Here is a 17,513-nt window from a genome sequence, read left to right as displayed (position 1 = left end):
CTGGTCTTAGCAGGTCAGCCTGGAAATTGACCAGCTAAAACTAGCTTGACCAGCCTGGTTTAAGTTGGGCATAGCTGGTTTTGGCTGGGCATTTTCCAGCCTGACCAGCTAAAACCAGGCTGGAAATGGCTGGAAACCAGCCTGGAAATGGCCAAAACCCCTCTAAAACCAGGCTGGTCGACCAGCTAAAACCAGCCAACCAGCCTAGGCTGGTTTAAGCAGTTTTTTAAGTAGGGTTTGCTTTACTGTAGCCTATATGCTGGCTTTTTCCACTTTGCCTTTTCAGAAAACCTTTCAAAATGTTTACAGTTTTACACCAGATATACAAATACCTAACGTTACAACTGATATTTTGAACAATTAGCTTTTTTTTTTTTTTTATCTAAAAGCCTTCCATCCTCCTTTCATCTTCTTGATTAAAAAATATTCCTAGTAAATCACTCTGAGGATTAACAACGTTTCTAAAACACACATAATGTAATTGTTCCATTCATTTCTTCTTACTTCAAAGATAAAGTGAAATTAGCATCACCGACTTGCAAAATTGTGTTCAGAATTACCAGACACCGTCAATACCCCTCATTGTTCAACAAAATGTAATTACTGATTTTTAAACAAGCTGGTTAAGACGCTTAGGTTTTAATACTGTAGCATCACAGAGTCAATATTTACACTCTTTAGGGAAATCAACCCACTTACAATTATCGCTAAAAATGACAGTTTTACACTAACAACTGCAACTACATACAAGTAATAAAAACATTTTGTTATATGATTTATCCTTTATCAAGGAAATAAAAACCATTACATATTTGAGTATTACATTTTAGATACTTTCCTACGTGTGGCAAAATTTCCCACATAATGTATGGTAAATCAGGTTATGAAAACAACCCCAAGAACAGCTCTTCATTGCAGCAGTTGAGAAGATGAATTCATTTTATCCGTCGTGGCTCCTCAGAAGATGAAGGGAATGAGAGATCTTCTTGATCTGGGGAAATCTTTGAACTTCTCATTATAAAACCTGGAAGAGATTAGAAAAACCACTTCTAACATTTATTTCGGTGCATCACGGCATTGTACTGTCGAAAATCAATTTACTGAATCAATCAAAATTCCAAATGAAAGCATGTCAGATTAGTGCAGTTTGTATATTTCTGAGTAATTGTTGAATTTCGGGTTTACTTGTGATGATGATAGGCTCTGGGGCCTATGAAGCAGATTGTGAAAAAAGCAAAAGCGAATGTTGGTAAAGACCATGTAGCAACAGCGTATCCCAGCCACTCCACAATCTCTCCGAAGAAATTTGCTCCAGACACATACTCGAACATGCCGCCTGCAGTTAAAACAAACACATAAATCAGCTCAGCATTTATTCGCTGACACTAATTGCGGTTTGCTTACAGAGACTGAGATAGAGACAGTAAATGATGAGTGTTGCTAACATTACAAAGAACCCGATGTATTTGTACCTCTCGGAATTTTATAGGATATTTCTCCAGGATTTCTCAGGCTTCGAAGAATGTGGTCGCTGTGGATATTGATTCCCATTCCTAGGAAAAATATGATCAGACCTAGAAGCACAGATACAGTTTAAAATAATTATCATATACAGTTGAAGTCATATACAGTGAATTTTTTTTTTCTGGAGAAAGTCTTATTTGTTTTATTTTCGGCTAGAATAAAAGCAGTTTTTAAGTTTTTTAAAATCCATTTTAAGGTCAAAGTTTTTTCTCGATAATACAGAACAAACCATCATTATAGGCCTACAATAACTTGCCTAATTACCCTAACCTGCCTAGTTAACCTAGTTAAGCCTTTAAATGTCACTTTAAGCTGTATATAAGTGTCTTGAAAAATATCTAGTAAAATGTTATTTACTGTCATCATGGCAAAGATAAAATAAATCAGTTGTTAGAAATGAGTTATTAAAACTATTATGTTTAGATTAGAAATGTGCTGAAAAAATCTCTCCGTTAAACAGAAATTGGGGGAAAAAATTTACTTCACAAATTCTTTATCACATTAAAAGGCACTTTAACTGCCTGGTTGGCCTTTTGCCCATAGTTTATCATTAAAATCAAAACATTTTTACTTAGAGTGCAAGTTATTTGCAGGTTATTTAATAGTGCTGTTATTACACGTATACTGTACAATTAAATCCATAGAAAAATGTATATCTGAGACCAATAAAATTCAGTTTTCTTTCAATTTACAGTGATTTCGTTTAATAATAAACCATTAAACTATGCAATGAATTATTTAAAAATTGTGTAAAACGCCTATTAAAATCCACATGAATAGTTCTAGTTCAAGTTGATCATTTGGTATCAGAAGTGGCTTATATGAAAGGCAAAGGCCTCTAGATTACGCTTATTATACCAAAATAAAATATCATCATACCTTGATTTTTAATTTTCTAATAAGGACAGTAGGTCTGACTTTGCTTAGACAAGTCCTGTCACTTAACAGAAATAATGTACAGTATAGAATATAAAGTCATGGTGCAGTGGAAAAAGAATAATATTGTGTATGACTCTCATGAGCTTGGAGGACTGCATCCATACATCTCTGCAATGACTCCAATTACTTATTAATGAAGTCATCTGGAATGGCAAAGAAAGTGTTCTTGCAGGACTCCCAGAGTTCATCAAGATTCTTTGGATTCATCTTCAATGCCTCCTCCTTCAAATGTCTTGATACCTCAGGTTGTTGATGTTGTCATCCATTTTGCAGATGTGTCGCATTCACCTATACTTAATGTAACCCTAAACCATGATTTTTCCTTCACCAAACTTGACTGATTTCTAAGAGAATCTTGTGTCCATGTGGGCTCCAATAGGACTTGTGCAGTATTTGTGATGATTGGGATGCAGTTCAACAGATAATTCATTGGTCAAATCCACCTTCTGCCACTTTTCCAAATGATCAACTAGAAGTCAAGTTATTATTTGTTGCTTATACAACTGGAATCGATGATAAGACTTTTGTCAGTTAGTGTAGTAATTTACAAATAATAACATAGTGGTTTTGAACCATACTATAGTAAAGTGTTTTAAGCTGTATATATTACAGTAATCACAAGTCTTTGTTAATGAATGCCACAGCATACTATTAACTATAGTGAACTGATAAATTGTAATAAATACTGTAGAATAAAACTTTAGTTTTTACTACAGTAAACTCTGGTAAATTAGGTTTTACAGTATTGGGTGATTTGTTTATATTACTATAGTTATTGTGTAGCCATAACTGTACAGTACCACATAACTATAGCATAAACACAACAGATCAATTCAAGGACTTTACTATAGTATGAATCAAAAACATTTCATTCATTCATTTTCCTTTGGCTTAGTCTTAGGAATGAACCACCAACTATTCCAGCATATGTTTAAAACAGCGAATGCCCTTCCAGCCGCAACCCAGTACTGGGAAACATCTATACACTCTCACATTCACACATACTCTTTAGCTCATCCAGTTTACTTATAGTGCATGTCTTTGGCATGTGGGGAAAACCTAAGCACCCGGAGGAAACCCACGCAAACACGTGGAGAACATGCAAACTCCACACAGAAATCCCAACTGGCCCAAATGACTCGAACCAGCAACCTTCTTGCTGTGAGGCAACAGTACAAACCACTGAGCCACCATGCTGTCTATCAAAAACATTACAGTATTTACTACAAATTACTATAGTATTTTTTTATATGTGAATTTAATAAATAAAATTCTTTCAGTAAAATTAGGCTGTAAATTCAATGATTGTTTATTTACTATAGTAATAGCAGGTAATTACACATAATAACCTTAAACCAAATTATAATGCAACAATCCCAACATTATATTAATAAGGGTTGTTAATTAATATTACTTAGTATTTAACTGAGCAATTACAATGTAACAAGGGCACCGTAGTGTAACCCCAATTATCTTGAGCGTACCCTAGATTTAATTCCACTTTCTTAAATAAAATTGTAAATAATAATTTTCCATCACCTTATGCAACGGTTTTGGCTCTCAATTCAGTTCTGATTATTGCACAACCACCTAGTATTAAATTAATTATATCAGTAAACAAGTTTTACCAGTCAGTAAACAGGCATCAGAAAACCATGTGTTGTGAAATGTAGCACAGTGGAGCAGATAGTGTGCCTGCAGGAAGCCGTTAATAGAGCAAACCACCACCCCTGTTAGCATGATGTTAAATGGATACGGCCGTCCTTTGGTCAGCAGAGAGTAGATACAGCTCCTGGAAACCGGAAAGTACATACATATTAAATTCAATCTTTTGGTTGTCTGCCTACAGTGCATTACAGTACTTTGGTAAATTTGTAGTACCAGATCATAACACCATCTGACAAACCTGTTGTGTTTTGTCCAGATCATGTTTCTGTTAAATTATTCAGGCGTTTCTCACTTTATTCACACTTTATTTAGAGGGCAGTTAAGTGTAATTACTCAAATTATTTCTGCTGTTACATTTCTGCAGGCTTGATTTGTTGTGAACAGAACATGATTGTCGAAAGGGGCAGGAATCTAGAACATTCTGCCTAGCGTGATCCCTTTTGTCTTTGGATTAAGGGTATTTTTTTCCTCATTTGTTCTGGGTGAGCTAGATAGCACATCCAGGTTGGTGAAATGGCGTGACTGGATTTGGGTTCACAGCATGTTAAATAAACAAATTACTAGCCAAAATGCACTGTCTTAGTTTCACACAATTACTTCATGTTGTCACAACACAAATCGATTACAAATTTAAACTAATTTTATGTGGATTGAACATAAAACAATTACATTGTCCCAAAAAACACAAAATAATTGTATTGTTTTAACTCATTTTAATAAAGTAGTTTAAACAAGAAGCAAAATAATTTTTTCAGTGTGGTCTTATGGCATGCTAATGTAATTTTAAAGTTGTTTTGATCCACACAGAGTCATCCGCTCTAGCAAATCAGCTTTTTTTTACACTAGCAATGGTAACACTTTCGAAGAATTTAGAAGAATGATTCATTAGTTATTAGTAAATGGTATTGTATTTGGGACATTCTACCAGAATTGTACATTTTCATCATTGTACATTGTCAAATGTGACAGGGCCTGACCTTTAAGCTTGTCGTCCTCAAAAAACCTACAAAAAAGAAGCATAAAATCATACAATTCAATGATAGAAAGCATCCTTGATCACTGCCAGCTTCTCCTTTATCAAATGATGTCACTTCCGAGTCATAGCCTTAAAGGTGTATTGCACCCATTTTTTGTTAAATATAATGCAAATGTGACAGGACTGACAGCAACATGGGGACAATTGTAAATTGTATAATATATTTGAAGTATTTGTAGAATCTATTTATAATTTAATGTTTTTAATCAATTGATGTGTATGATAACAACTTACACTTGCTATTTCTGCTATTAGTTTTTTTTTCTAAATAACAGTTTTTAGCTTAACAAAACTATTAAAGCTGTAGGTTCAGTTGGGCTGAGGACAAGGACAATGACAGGGTTTGTAAATTTGTAAAGTGTTTTTAATAAAAAAAAAACAATCTGAGAACCAAATGAATGACTTATTCCTTTACAGAACACAGAAATCAACATTCAGTGCATTTTAGACATTTTTGGGATAAAATACTTTATGTTTTTATTTCAGGGTCAGATAATGTACGTTTCTGGTAGAATGTCCCATTTACTAAAATTAGTTAGATATGAATAATCTTGTAAAGCTTTTATTTATCATAGTTCATCATTTACTAATGCATTATTAAAATCTAAAGTTATTTTTAAAGTGCTTATAAGTGCTTATTAACATTAGTTAAAGGGGTGGTCCAGAATGTAATTTTAAGGCTTGGTTGTGTTTATAAGATGCAAAGCAATGTGTGCTCATGTTTGACTTGAAGGAAATCATGTTATTTTTTCATAAATCTCACTTTAATTATATACAGCTACTCAGCTAACAGGAAAACGACTGATATATTTCCTAGTTCCTCTGAAAGGCCCGCCCTCAAGTGACTCTGATTGGTCATCGTCATAACGTGCTGCGATTCGCGGATCGGCTCCACATCACGCCCATACAAGCACGCGCTTTTCTGCTGTGTAAACAGTCAGTCAACCTCCTTCCTGCTCTCTAAAATAAAATCTGACATGTGTCTGTAACAAGTGAAAATGGGGTGCGGCTCCTTTGAGAGAGATCGTCTTTGTGTGTGTCTATGTGTGTGTGTGTGTGTGTGTGTGAATGTGTGACTTTCTTTTACTCTGATGCTCGGATTAAGTTATTTTCTGTAATATGTCGTGACAGAAGAATAAAGCACAAGATGTGTGATGCGACCTGTGTGAGCCTTGATTTATTTTTCTGCTGCTACACGAGTTAGTTGAACTATCCTGTATATTTTTAACTCAACGCGTTACACAACGTCTGTCACATATATTCCGAATATGCATGTTTAAGTGATATGAATGATCCACATATCTTTTTCGACTTCATTATCTGAGATGTAAAACGCATGGAAAAGCTGCCTATAGAGAATCAATGCAAAGTCGCGCACACACATAGAGAGACACGAACGCGCTGGTGAAGTGTGTGTGTCTGTGTGTGTGTGTACTGCAATTTGATAAATATGAATTTGTAGCTAAATCAAATTGTCAAATCATGCTTGCTATGTATTTTATAATTCTCTGGAACATAATTAATATTGAACTATAAGCACTTCTGTCTTTGCGTCGTGTCATTTGGAAGCCCAAATACAGAAACAGACGAAGCTCTGTGGAAACAGCAGCGTTTGGATGCATTTTAGCGCTCTCTGCTATAACATTACTGCGCCTCTGGCCATGGCCCTTAGCTGCGCAGTGTGTGTGCGCGTAAAAGTACCTTTGTGATCTCACAAGTGCCGGAAGTATTTTTTGTAGTCCCCAAAATTCATTCATAGTAGGCTTTGCTAAGCTAACTCTGTAAAAACCAAGGTCTTCCTTTGCATTGAACTTTGAGCTTTTTACATTCAGAGATGTTGTTCACACAGCTACATTACACATCAACTAAAGTTTAAAATATGATATAGTAGTGGACCACCCCATTAATGCACTGTGGGTTAATATGAACTTAACATTAACTAAAGTTAAAAACATAAATAAATACTGTAATAAATGAATTATGTTAGTCCAGTAATCCAGTAACCAACATTAACTATTGGACCATTATTTGAAAGTGTTACCATAGCATTCTTTTATTAACGTTGTTAAATTAAAGGGGCTTTATGTAGAATACAGAAACCTTTATTGATGATATACCATTAATTAAGGGTCATTAATTCATTGGTTCACTTTCAGAATGAACATTTCTACTCAACCCCTTGTCAAGATGTTAATTCCATTCTTTGAAATAACTTTTTTTTTACAAATAGTGGATGTCTGTGGTTCTTCCAGCTTCCAAATTGCCATTTCAGTGTAGCATCAAAGGGCTCTGCAAGATCCCAGAGGAGGAAAAAAATGATTAGTCATTTTCTTTAAGGAAAAAAAAACGAAAGAAAAATCATGTAATCCCAAAACCTTGCATCCCAGATGAGCATTCTGTGGTTAAAAAGAACATACAGTTTTTTATTTATGTATTTACTTATTTAGAAAATGACTAAGACAGACGCTTATTCCTCTATTGGGATCACGTAGCCCTTTGAGGCTCCATAGAAACAGAAGTTTGAAAGTCCAAAACATATATATATATATATATATATATATATATATATATATATATATATATATATATATATATATATATATATATATATATAAATAAAACATATATATCTAATAATTTATTTTTCACTGAAGAAAGTAAAAAATGACAAGGTCACTTTTAATAGGTGAGTAAATTATGAGGATTTTTGTTTATTATTATTCTTGAAGTGAACTAATCCTTTAAGTAAAGTACTGAACTGAAGCCAAAAATGCATTGCTTGCGCTTGCAATTGTGCCATACTGTAGGTATGAAAGACTGAGTATAATTCAATACCTTAATATGCTCAAGGCAAAGATATTTTGTGCTATTTGATCAGGGGAATCAGATTATCCAACATAAGTTTATGTTCATACAGTGGACTTCTGTGGTGCTCAGTGGTTTGAACTTTCAAACTGCAGCATCTGTGCAGCTTCAAAGGGCTACATGATCCCAATAGAGTCTTACTTAGTCATTTTCTTTTAAAAAAAAATGTATGTACTTTTTTATTGGAGGTTTTGTGGAGTTGGTTATGTTTAACTGTTAGTTTTATATCTGGATATGCATTATATTTCATTATTATAACAGAATGCTTTCAATAAAAAGTATCACTTACAGTATGTCATTTTATTACAGAAATATATATCACTTTATAAGAATTGTGGAAGCAAAACCAACCATTGATTCATTCATTCATTTTCTTTTCGGCTTAGTCCCTTTATTAATCCAGGGTTGCCACAGCGGAATGAACTGCCAACTTATCCAGCACATGTTTTTTACGCAGCGGATGCCCTTCCAGCCGCAACCCATCTCTGGGAAACATCCATTCACACTTACTCACACTTATACACTACGGACAATTTAGCCTTCCCAATTCACTTGTACCGCATGTCTTTGGACTCTGGGGGAAACCGGAGCACCCGGAGGAAACCCACGCGAACCCAAGGAGAACATGCAAACTCCATACAGAAACACCAACTGACCCAGCCGCATATAAACTTACATTATCTTGCAAGGATTTTTAACATTTCAATGAATCATCCCTTTAATGTTCATTTTTATTTGTATTGTAATTGTAAATTGTTAATGTAACTATCGTCTTGCAAAGTTTATAATTCTTGCTCACAATAAAACAAATATTAAAGAATTAAGAGCAATACTACAAATAATGAACAACTACCAAGAGATGCGATAAATTTTAAGAACGTAATCTATTATTAATCTGAAGAAAAAGAAAGGAGAGGTGTGGCACACTGCTTTTTGACCTCTGTTTCTATGGGGACTTGTGGTTTCGACGTTCTGTAGAGAATGTATTTTATGTTCGCGGTTAACATAAAATGAGATGACTGAACTTATTCCCAGGAGCAGTTTTGTAACGGACATACATCGAGTAAGCAGGTTTAGATTTAATCAAGCCATTAATTCAGGGTTTAGCAGATGTTAAGTTAACCTTGCTTTCTGGAATACAGCCCAGAAGTGCTCTTGTAGTCATATACTGTTAACAAACATCCCAGTGCCATCTGCAATCCTGACAGTCTCCAAGGTTATTAACAAGCAAACAAAAACGGCAGTGAGAAGACAACACTTTAAAAATCATCTAATGATAATGATATCAAATCGACAGATCTGTTCAGTAATTAAAATACAGTGATGCTAGTTGGATTTCAGAGTTTAGACTACAGTGTATAGATATGACTGTAAAAGAGAATTCCTATTGCAAAACAAAAGTAACCCTCCTTTACACAGTAAATACCAGTAAATTGCTGTAAAATTACCAGAACCACTTCACCGGTACATACAGGACAATAATCCTTATAGCACCATTAAGAGTTTCAAAACACCAGTAAATTCTGAGAAGCCCATTAACCAGAAATGACGTCAAAATGGCTACAACTTCCTAAAGGGGCACACATGGTCAACGTTTTGGTGAAAAATGAAAACCTAATTTGGTCTGACTTTATATTAAGTGGCCTTAATTACTATGTACTAATTTTTTAATTAATCATTTGGTACAGTGCACTTTATATGTACTGTACATACATGTTTTAGAATGTACTTATCTTTTTAAAATGATCTCCATGTAATTAAATTTGTAATTAATGTCTGTAGTTACAGTTATAATTACAGTGTTGACCCATCCCCTCACCCTTAAACCTACCCACACCACTAAACATGTTCCTGACCATACCTATATAATTCATATGCAATACAATATGAACACAGTAACTACACTGTACTTATTTTTTTGATGTAAGTGCATAGTAGTTAAGGCTTTATATAAAGTGGGAGCCATCATTTTTGTTTCAAATGTTCACATTCATGTAGCTGCATTGGGCTCAGAGACATCTTATTAAGCAACTTCTAATGCTAGCATCCAAAGGAAGAAGCGCTACATGCTGCTAAAAAACAGTGCTGTTTACACATATTACTGCACATACTAGGTTTGTGCTTTGGACATTTGCACATCTAACAGCACATAAATGCATCATCTGGATCAGAATCTTCTGACTCGCACAGAGTTACTCTTATACCAGTGCGTTCTAACCTTGTACATGCTCATATTAGTAATTTCATTCTGCTTTCACACAGTGTTCACACATATCTGGTAAATCTTCTCATAATGGTAAATTCCTAGTAAAAACTGACCTATATTTTTTGACAAGGTCCTGTTCACTCATCATCTCTTTAAGGCAGGGTATGTGATTTGGTTCAAAAAACATTTTTGTTATGCTGGTTGAAAGTCTTTTCATTCCTCAATAGTGCTTGTTAAGCTAATAAGCTACAACCCCAAATCAGAAAAAGTAGGGACGGTATGGAAAATACAAATAAAAAAAGAAAGTAGTGATTTCTAAATGTACTTTTTTACTGACTTGCATTTCATTGCAGACAATACAACAAACATTATTTAATGTGTTCCATGTTTTTTTTAAACACATATTCCAATCAAGTTTGTTGCAACACCTTTTCACAACACTTAAAAGACATTTAGGGACTGAAGACAGCAAGTGATGAAGTGTTTCAGGTGTCATTTTGTCCCATTCTTCCAGAAAAGTCTTAAAGTGGGCAGCAGTTGTCGCATTTTGCACTTCAAAATGTGCCACATATTCTCTATTGGAGACAGGTCGGGACTGCAGGCAGGCCAGTCAAGTACCTGTATCCTTATCCTTATCTTTTTCCATACTTTCCCAACCTTTTCTGATTTGGGGTTGTACATTAAGCTACTAGTGAACTGCTGATTCTCTACACTGTAAAAAAAACTACATGCATGATAAAAAGTCATGACAGCAAATGTTTAAGTTACTTAAACTTATTTTAATAAATTTAAACTTTTTATGTTATTAAAAGTTCAACTTAATATTTAATATCAGTTTGACTGATGTAAGTTGAGATGACTAGAAACTATCATTTGATTCAACTAAAAACATTAATGCAGCAATATTTTTTTAGTGTATTATCATTCAAATGTCAACTTAATCCCATCTCCTCTGCAATCAACTGCCCCCCTCTTCTCACCACATGACAACCCAAAACTGAGTGTGTCTCACTTAGCTGAGTGGGTTTGACAAACCACCTGTAGAAATCACACTTTTTCTGCAATGCTGCATTTAACTCAAAGTTGACTATTCTTCATCTGACAGTGCATTTTCAAAAAACGCTGTGTAAACAGTGCGTTGTCGTGCTGGTGGATTAAACTTCTTTGAGGACACATGGCTTTATTATGTTTCCACTGTAATATTATGCTTTTAGAAGTACAGTATAATATTTTTTAAATGAGACATAAGGTAAATGAGACATAAGGTAATCTCTTTCAACTTCTGGTCTCAGGTCTGCAACTGCCTGTTCCAGTTCATGTGTTTTGGAGGAATCAAACCATTGCCAATAAAAATAATAACATACTGTATAATACAAGTTCTTAAATATAGTATATAGTATATAGTATATTGATCAGTTGATAAATTTTTTTGTGTGTTCTTTTAAAATTAGAGCTTTATCCAGTCACATTTTACAGCCCATAAATAAATAAATAAATAAATAAATAAAATAAAAAAGGCCTGATCAAAATGGTTGAGCAATCTTTTTAATATTGTCACCAACAGAGGGTGCTGCCATCTATTAGGGGTGTCCAAACTCGGTCCTGAAGGGCCGGTGTCCTGCATAGTTTAGCTCCAACATGCTAAACTATGGAAGTTTAGAAGTTTCTAGTATACCTAGACAGAGCTTAATTAGCTGGTTCAGATGTGTCTAATTAGGGCTGAAACTAAACCTTGCAGGACACCGGCCCTCCAGGACTATGTTTGGACACCCCTGAAATCATTCACAGCTTCTTTAGCCATGAAGATCTGAACCTGGACTAAAGCAGAACAGTATTATCATCAAATATATCAAAAGAGACAATATTATTTCTATTAGGGTAGTCACGTACATTCAGGGTAATCACGTACATTCATAAATTAACAGGGCTTGAGGGTGTAGTTTTGTTGTTTTACCATTTGTGATAAGAATCAACTAAACAATAATGCTTGCAGCAATTACATATACAGAAAAGCAAATACTTTGCATTCAAAATGAGCTTAAAATGCTAAAAAATAATCCAGTTTTGGGCTAGTAAAGATCTAGTTTCAAAAGTACAAACATATAATAATATTTAAAATGTTAAAAAAAGTTATTATTACAGGGTTAAATACAAAATGAAATTGTTTTGTTTTCACATTTAACCACTTTTAGTTTTGCCGCAACATTCTGTTTTCTATTTATTATCATTTAAAGTGCAATATTGGGGAATTGTATTAAACAAGTTGGCAAAGATTCTCATTATTATTTATAATAATAATAATTCTAATTCTGTGGGATCCACAACAATTAAAACACATACAAAAAATGATAAATTATAGACAGCAAGTGTGATTTCAATGACATTTCGACAGTTGAACTTGGAAACGTCTCCAGTTTCCATTTTAGAATCATGATCACCCTAACAGTTTATAGCTTTTCATCATCCGCGCCAATGGTTTCTCCATCATGCACACAGTTTGATTTTCCAATAAAAAAGTCAGATTTTCTACTCTCAAATTTCACATTTAAGCGTTACTTTTCATTTCTTAGTGATTGTAAAAATTTACCAGCAGATTCTGAGTAAAAACTCCCCCATTCTTTACCCCATTTTTTTTCCAGATTACCTTTGGAAGTAGTGCAGGCAGAAGGTCCAGAGCATCAGGTGTTTCCCAGTGTCGTGGTTTCCATCGGTGGTCATCATCAAAAGCAAGGGCACCAGTAAAGCTGGAATCTCCTGGAGGAACCACGCTAGCCTTGCGGGCACCATCATGGAGCTGCCCGAGGTGTCCACGTAGCGGCCATAGGCAGCGTGAGATTTCATGAGACAAATAAAGTGCATTACCCCACCCAGGATCATCCCTAAACTCAGGCCCCGAACGAGGAGCTCCTGACACTGCATTGGAGGTCGAGTATCCGTCCGTTTCCAAACCAGGTATGAGCCTAATGCTGTATCTCCCCTCTTAACCCCTCAGCAGATTTGCACAAACACAGCGTCTAAAAGCAGCTCCTCCCCAAAAAAAAGCAAGGCGAGAGTGGAGTCCTGACCGTGCTACAGCATGCTGAAATGTGAGAATGCCTTTTTCAAAGACATTTCCTTTTTTTGACATTTTGAGGGAGATTTTTCCAGAAATGCACTAGTTGATGGGGGTGGGAGGGGGGATGTGGGGGGCATCAGTTTTCTGTTCACAGAATGGTCTAAAAACAAAAGCGTGTCTGTTTTTTTGTGCACGTCGGAGAGGATAGACTGATGTTTTTGTCATCAGCAGGATGGAGGTTACCTGCTGAAGGCACGATCATATATATTTATGTTCCAAAAGATTCAACAGAGGTATTGGATTCTCATTTGTAATTATCCACTATCTGTCCTTGATCAACCTGTTTCAAGTCAAAGCATGAAAGGCTTGGAGAAAGAGCTTATTCTTTTGAGTATCGACACATTTCTGGGCGTTATGTTTGTGTGTGTGTGTGCGTGCATGCGTGTGTGTGTGTGTGTGTGTGTTCTTGTTTTTGCTGACGTATCAATACTTATCAAAAGAACATCTTCTCTCAGACTGTAAAAGCATGTCTCATATATGCAAGGAACTTTGCATTTATAATGTAAATACATTACAAATATTATGTTATATATGTATAGTTGAAGTCAGAATTATTAGCTCCCCTGTATATTTTTTTCCCAATTTCTGTTTAACATTAAGCAGATTTTTTTCAACACATTTATAAACATAATAGTTTTAATAACTCATTTCTAGTAACTGATTTATTTTATCTTTACCATGATGACAGTAAATAATATTTCCCTGGATATTTTTAAGACACTTCTATACAGCTTAAAATGACATTTAAAGGCCTAATTAGGTTAACTAGGCAGGTTAGGGTAATTAGGCAAGTTATTGTATAATTAGTTTGTTCTGTAGACTATCGAAAAAATATATAGCTTAAAGGGGCTAATAATATTGACCTTAAATTTTTATTACAAAATTAAAAACTGCTTTTATTCTAGCCGAAATAAAACAAATAAGACTTTCTCCAGAAGAAAAAATATTATCAGAGATACTGTGAAAATTTCCATGCTCAGTAAACATCATTTGGGAAATATTGAAAAAAGAAAAAATTCAAAGTGGGAGCTAATATTTCTGACTTCAACTATATATATATATATATATATATATATATATATATATATATATATATATATATATATATATATATATATATATATACACACACACACACACACACACACACACACACACAGTTGAGGTCAGAATTATTGTGTTGGGACAACATGAAGGAACTTATTAGTTTTCACAAATTTAAGAGGATTGAACATAAAAACAATTAAGTTGTCCCAAAAAAAACTTAAGATTTTTTGTTTTTGCTCCTTTTAAATAAGTAATTTGAACAATCAGCAAAAGTCATTCTTTTTTCTCAATTCTTAATTCAAAAGTAATTCTTTGGTAATAACAATAAATTATACATGATTACATGCAATAAACATAAACCAAACCCTAACCTTATAGTAAGTGCTGTACATCTACATGAAGTATTTTATGTACAGTTGAAGGCAGCATTATTAGTCCCCCTTTTAATTTTGGTTTCTTTTTTAAATAATTCCCAAATGATGTTTAACAGAGCAAGGAAATTTTCACAGTATGTCTGATAATATTTTTTCTTCTGGAGAAAGTTTTACTTGTTTTATTTCAGCTAGAATAAAAGCAGTTTTAATTTTTTTAAACACCTTTTAAGGAAAAAATTATTAGCCCCTTTAAGTTATATATTTTTCTGATTGTCTGCAGAACAAACCATTGATATACAATGATTTACCTAATTACACTGTCCTGCCTAGTTAACCTAATTAACCTAGTTAAGCCTTTAAATGTCCCTTTAAGCTGTATAGAAGTGTCTTGAAAAATATCTAGTCAAATATTATTTACTGTCATCATGGCAAAGAGAAAAAATATATAAATCAGTTATTATTGTGTTAAAAATATCTTCTCTTCGTTAAACAGAAATTAGGGAAATAATTCTGGGGAGCTAATAATTCTGACTTCAATTGTAAATTATATAATTTATATACTAATTAATTTAAATATAACTAGAATGTATATTGTATAAGTACTATAATGTTTAATGATATGAATACTCCAAACAGTTACTTATTTAATTGAATTTATTGCTGTTATGTTTTTTAGCATTACGTGATCCTTCATAAGTCTTTGGCTAGTGCTCAACATTTCTTGTTCTGAAAATTGAAAACAGTTGTACTGTTTAATATTTTTTATGGAACCCATGATACATTTTTGGCTTCTCTAATAAGAAAGTAAAAAAAATGTTTATTTAAAATAAAAACATCTATTTTGTTACTTCTAAAAAATAAAGTAAATAATAAAGTAAACAATAAACACTAAAGCTCGACGTAATAAATGTTGTTCTACGTCACTACTGATTACCTCAAATGGGGACTCAAGGCTATACGTTTTTACACAACATTTCCCTAAATATTTCGACATAATCATTAAACAATCAAGTTCAGACAGTTTTCAAAATTGTGGGCAAATAGTTTCAGATTGTACTTCCCTCAGGTCATTAATGTACAGTATGATGAAATCAATTGGTTTGCAGAAAAGCATGCGGTTTCTTCTATGGCTCGCAACAGGTTATTTCCTGTAATTAAGAAAGTACCCGCTGAGAACAGTGTACGCGTGGATTCTGTGTATGTAAAGAACTACATCAAACAGCAGGAAACATGCCTGAGTATTTCCCCTCGCACCATTAATCCATATTACCAATAACCTTTCAGTGTTTATGTCCCCAGCATAAACCAGCCACTCCATAAAAGTCACTTAAAACAACGGGGTGCATGGCAAAGCTTCCTTCACGTTACGTTTCCAAGGAAACACTTAAAAGAATACATTTTACAGCCTGACCGCTGATAAATGAATCTTGAAATAGCCATTAATTTAATGACTTCTTTTTGATTGATGTGCATTTACGCAAACATGTTTACCTGCTTGACAGAAAATGAAACAACGATAAAAAAAGAAACATAATTAAAAATTTTAAATGTATTCAATTTTGGTTCCTCTTCATATTAGATGGCCGTAACTAATATATACTTATATTGAAATGAATCATTTTTTACAATGTACTTATTGTGTAAATACATGTTTTTACATTGTACCTAAAGGGCAAGACAGAATCTGCAGACATTTTTTGCTATTTCTGAGCACAATTTTGCAAAAGAATCTGTGGATTTATGCGGTATCATACTATCATAACTAAAAACTTTATATATGAAATAAAAAAAATCACTTTTTAACTTTTATTTAATGTTTAAAATGCAAATCCAATTAGATCCATTGATTTGATAAACAAAGCAAGTCTATAATATAATATATCTACTAAAAGGCATAAAATCTTACTTTACTAATTGTATTGTAAATAAATCAAATGAACACTTTCACATTAGTCAATAATATTACTAAAATTAATTTAAAAATATAAATTCTCACATATTTAGGCACACAAGTAAATAAATAGACTCAATGATGGGCTAAAAATCTGTGTATTTCTGCACATGCAGATTCCATGTGCACCTACTCATGACTGATTAAATACCTGCATGTAATTACATCTATAATAACATTTTTAATTACAATGTTGACCATCCCTTACATCTTAAAGGTTCAAGACACCCTGGAGTACTTTTTTTTTTTAATTTTAACAGATTTGTGTGTGTTGAGCATCAGTATAAACATTGTTAGCACTTGTCAGCCTTAATTGTAGGGAAAAGTGCATAATTTTGAGCTTTTGTCAGCTCATTTTCATCTTCCGCGCTAATCTGCTAGTGGAATGAGGACGCGTCAGTTTCTTTTCTTACTATTATTCGTACTGTAGCAGTTTTTATCCTATGAGAAGACCCTGCTTCTTAATTATTCATGTTTGGAGAGCACATGCTTTCCGAAGACAGACCAAGCTGTGAGACCCAATGACTGGGTAAGACTACGCACAGCACGGGTCATGTGTTTGTTTACACGATCCACAGGGCTTGTTGCATGTTTTTCCCCATGATACTGTCAGGGCTGATAGAGCCAAGCTGTTTGTTTGCAGCAAGCATTTTTGTCGGGAGAGCTGTACGAGATTTGGAGAATGGCGGATTTGTCTTTTATCAGTTAAGTTCTTACCATTCAGACACATCACCTATGTCCATGCTGCTGTGTTCACCTGTTTCCAAATTCTACAGATTACCGGCAGG

General features: G+C 33.9%; 1 protein-coding gene across 1 annotated transcript; it reads right to left on the bottom strand.

The window, feature by feature from the left end:
• Window positions 1-623: 623 nt before the first annotated feature.
• srd5a2b (steroid-5-alpha-reductase, alpha polypeptide 2b) lies at window positions 624-13,268 on the bottom strand. Its single transcript, XM_056470639.1, has 5 exons — window positions 12,883-13,268; window positions 4,092-4,255; window positions 1,473-1,574; window positions 1,186-1,336; window positions 624-1,024 (listed from the first exon to the last, which is right to left on the bottom strand). The coding sequence occupies exons 1-5, from the start codon at window positions 13,155-13,157 to the stop codon at window positions 958-960; spliced, it is 759 nt and encodes a 252-aa protein (XP_056326614.1). The 5' UTR covers window positions 13,158-13,268; the 3' UTR covers window positions 624-957.
• Between the last annotated feature and the right edge of the window lie 4,245 nt (window positions 13,269-17,513).

This window comes from Danio aesculapii, chromosome 13, assembly GCF_903798145.1.
Source record: "Danio aesculapii chromosome 13, fDanAes4.1, whole genome shotgun sequence".
Lineage (NCBI taxonomy): Eukaryota > Metazoa > Chordata > Actinopteri > Cypriniformes > Danionidae > Danio > Danio aesculapii.
This window is presented reverse-complemented; position numbering and strand designations above follow the sequence as displayed.

What these genes read in the sequence shown, in the direction of transcription:
- srd5a2b (XM_056470639.1), bottom strand. Translation starts at nt 13,157, where the DNA reads ATGCAGTGTCAGGAGCTCCTCGTTCGGGGCCTGAGTTTAGGGATGATC. An exon ending in TGATGCCTGTTTACTGACTG is followed by an intron (nt 1,575 to 4,091) that starts GTAAAACTTGTT and finishes CTGTGCTTCTAG; the next exon opens with GTCTGATCATATTTTTCCTA. An exon ending in AGAGCCTATCATCATCACAA is followed by an intron (nt 1,025 to 1,185) that starts GTAAACCCGAAA and finishes AATCTCTTCCAG; the next exon opens with GTTTTATAATGAGAAGTTCA.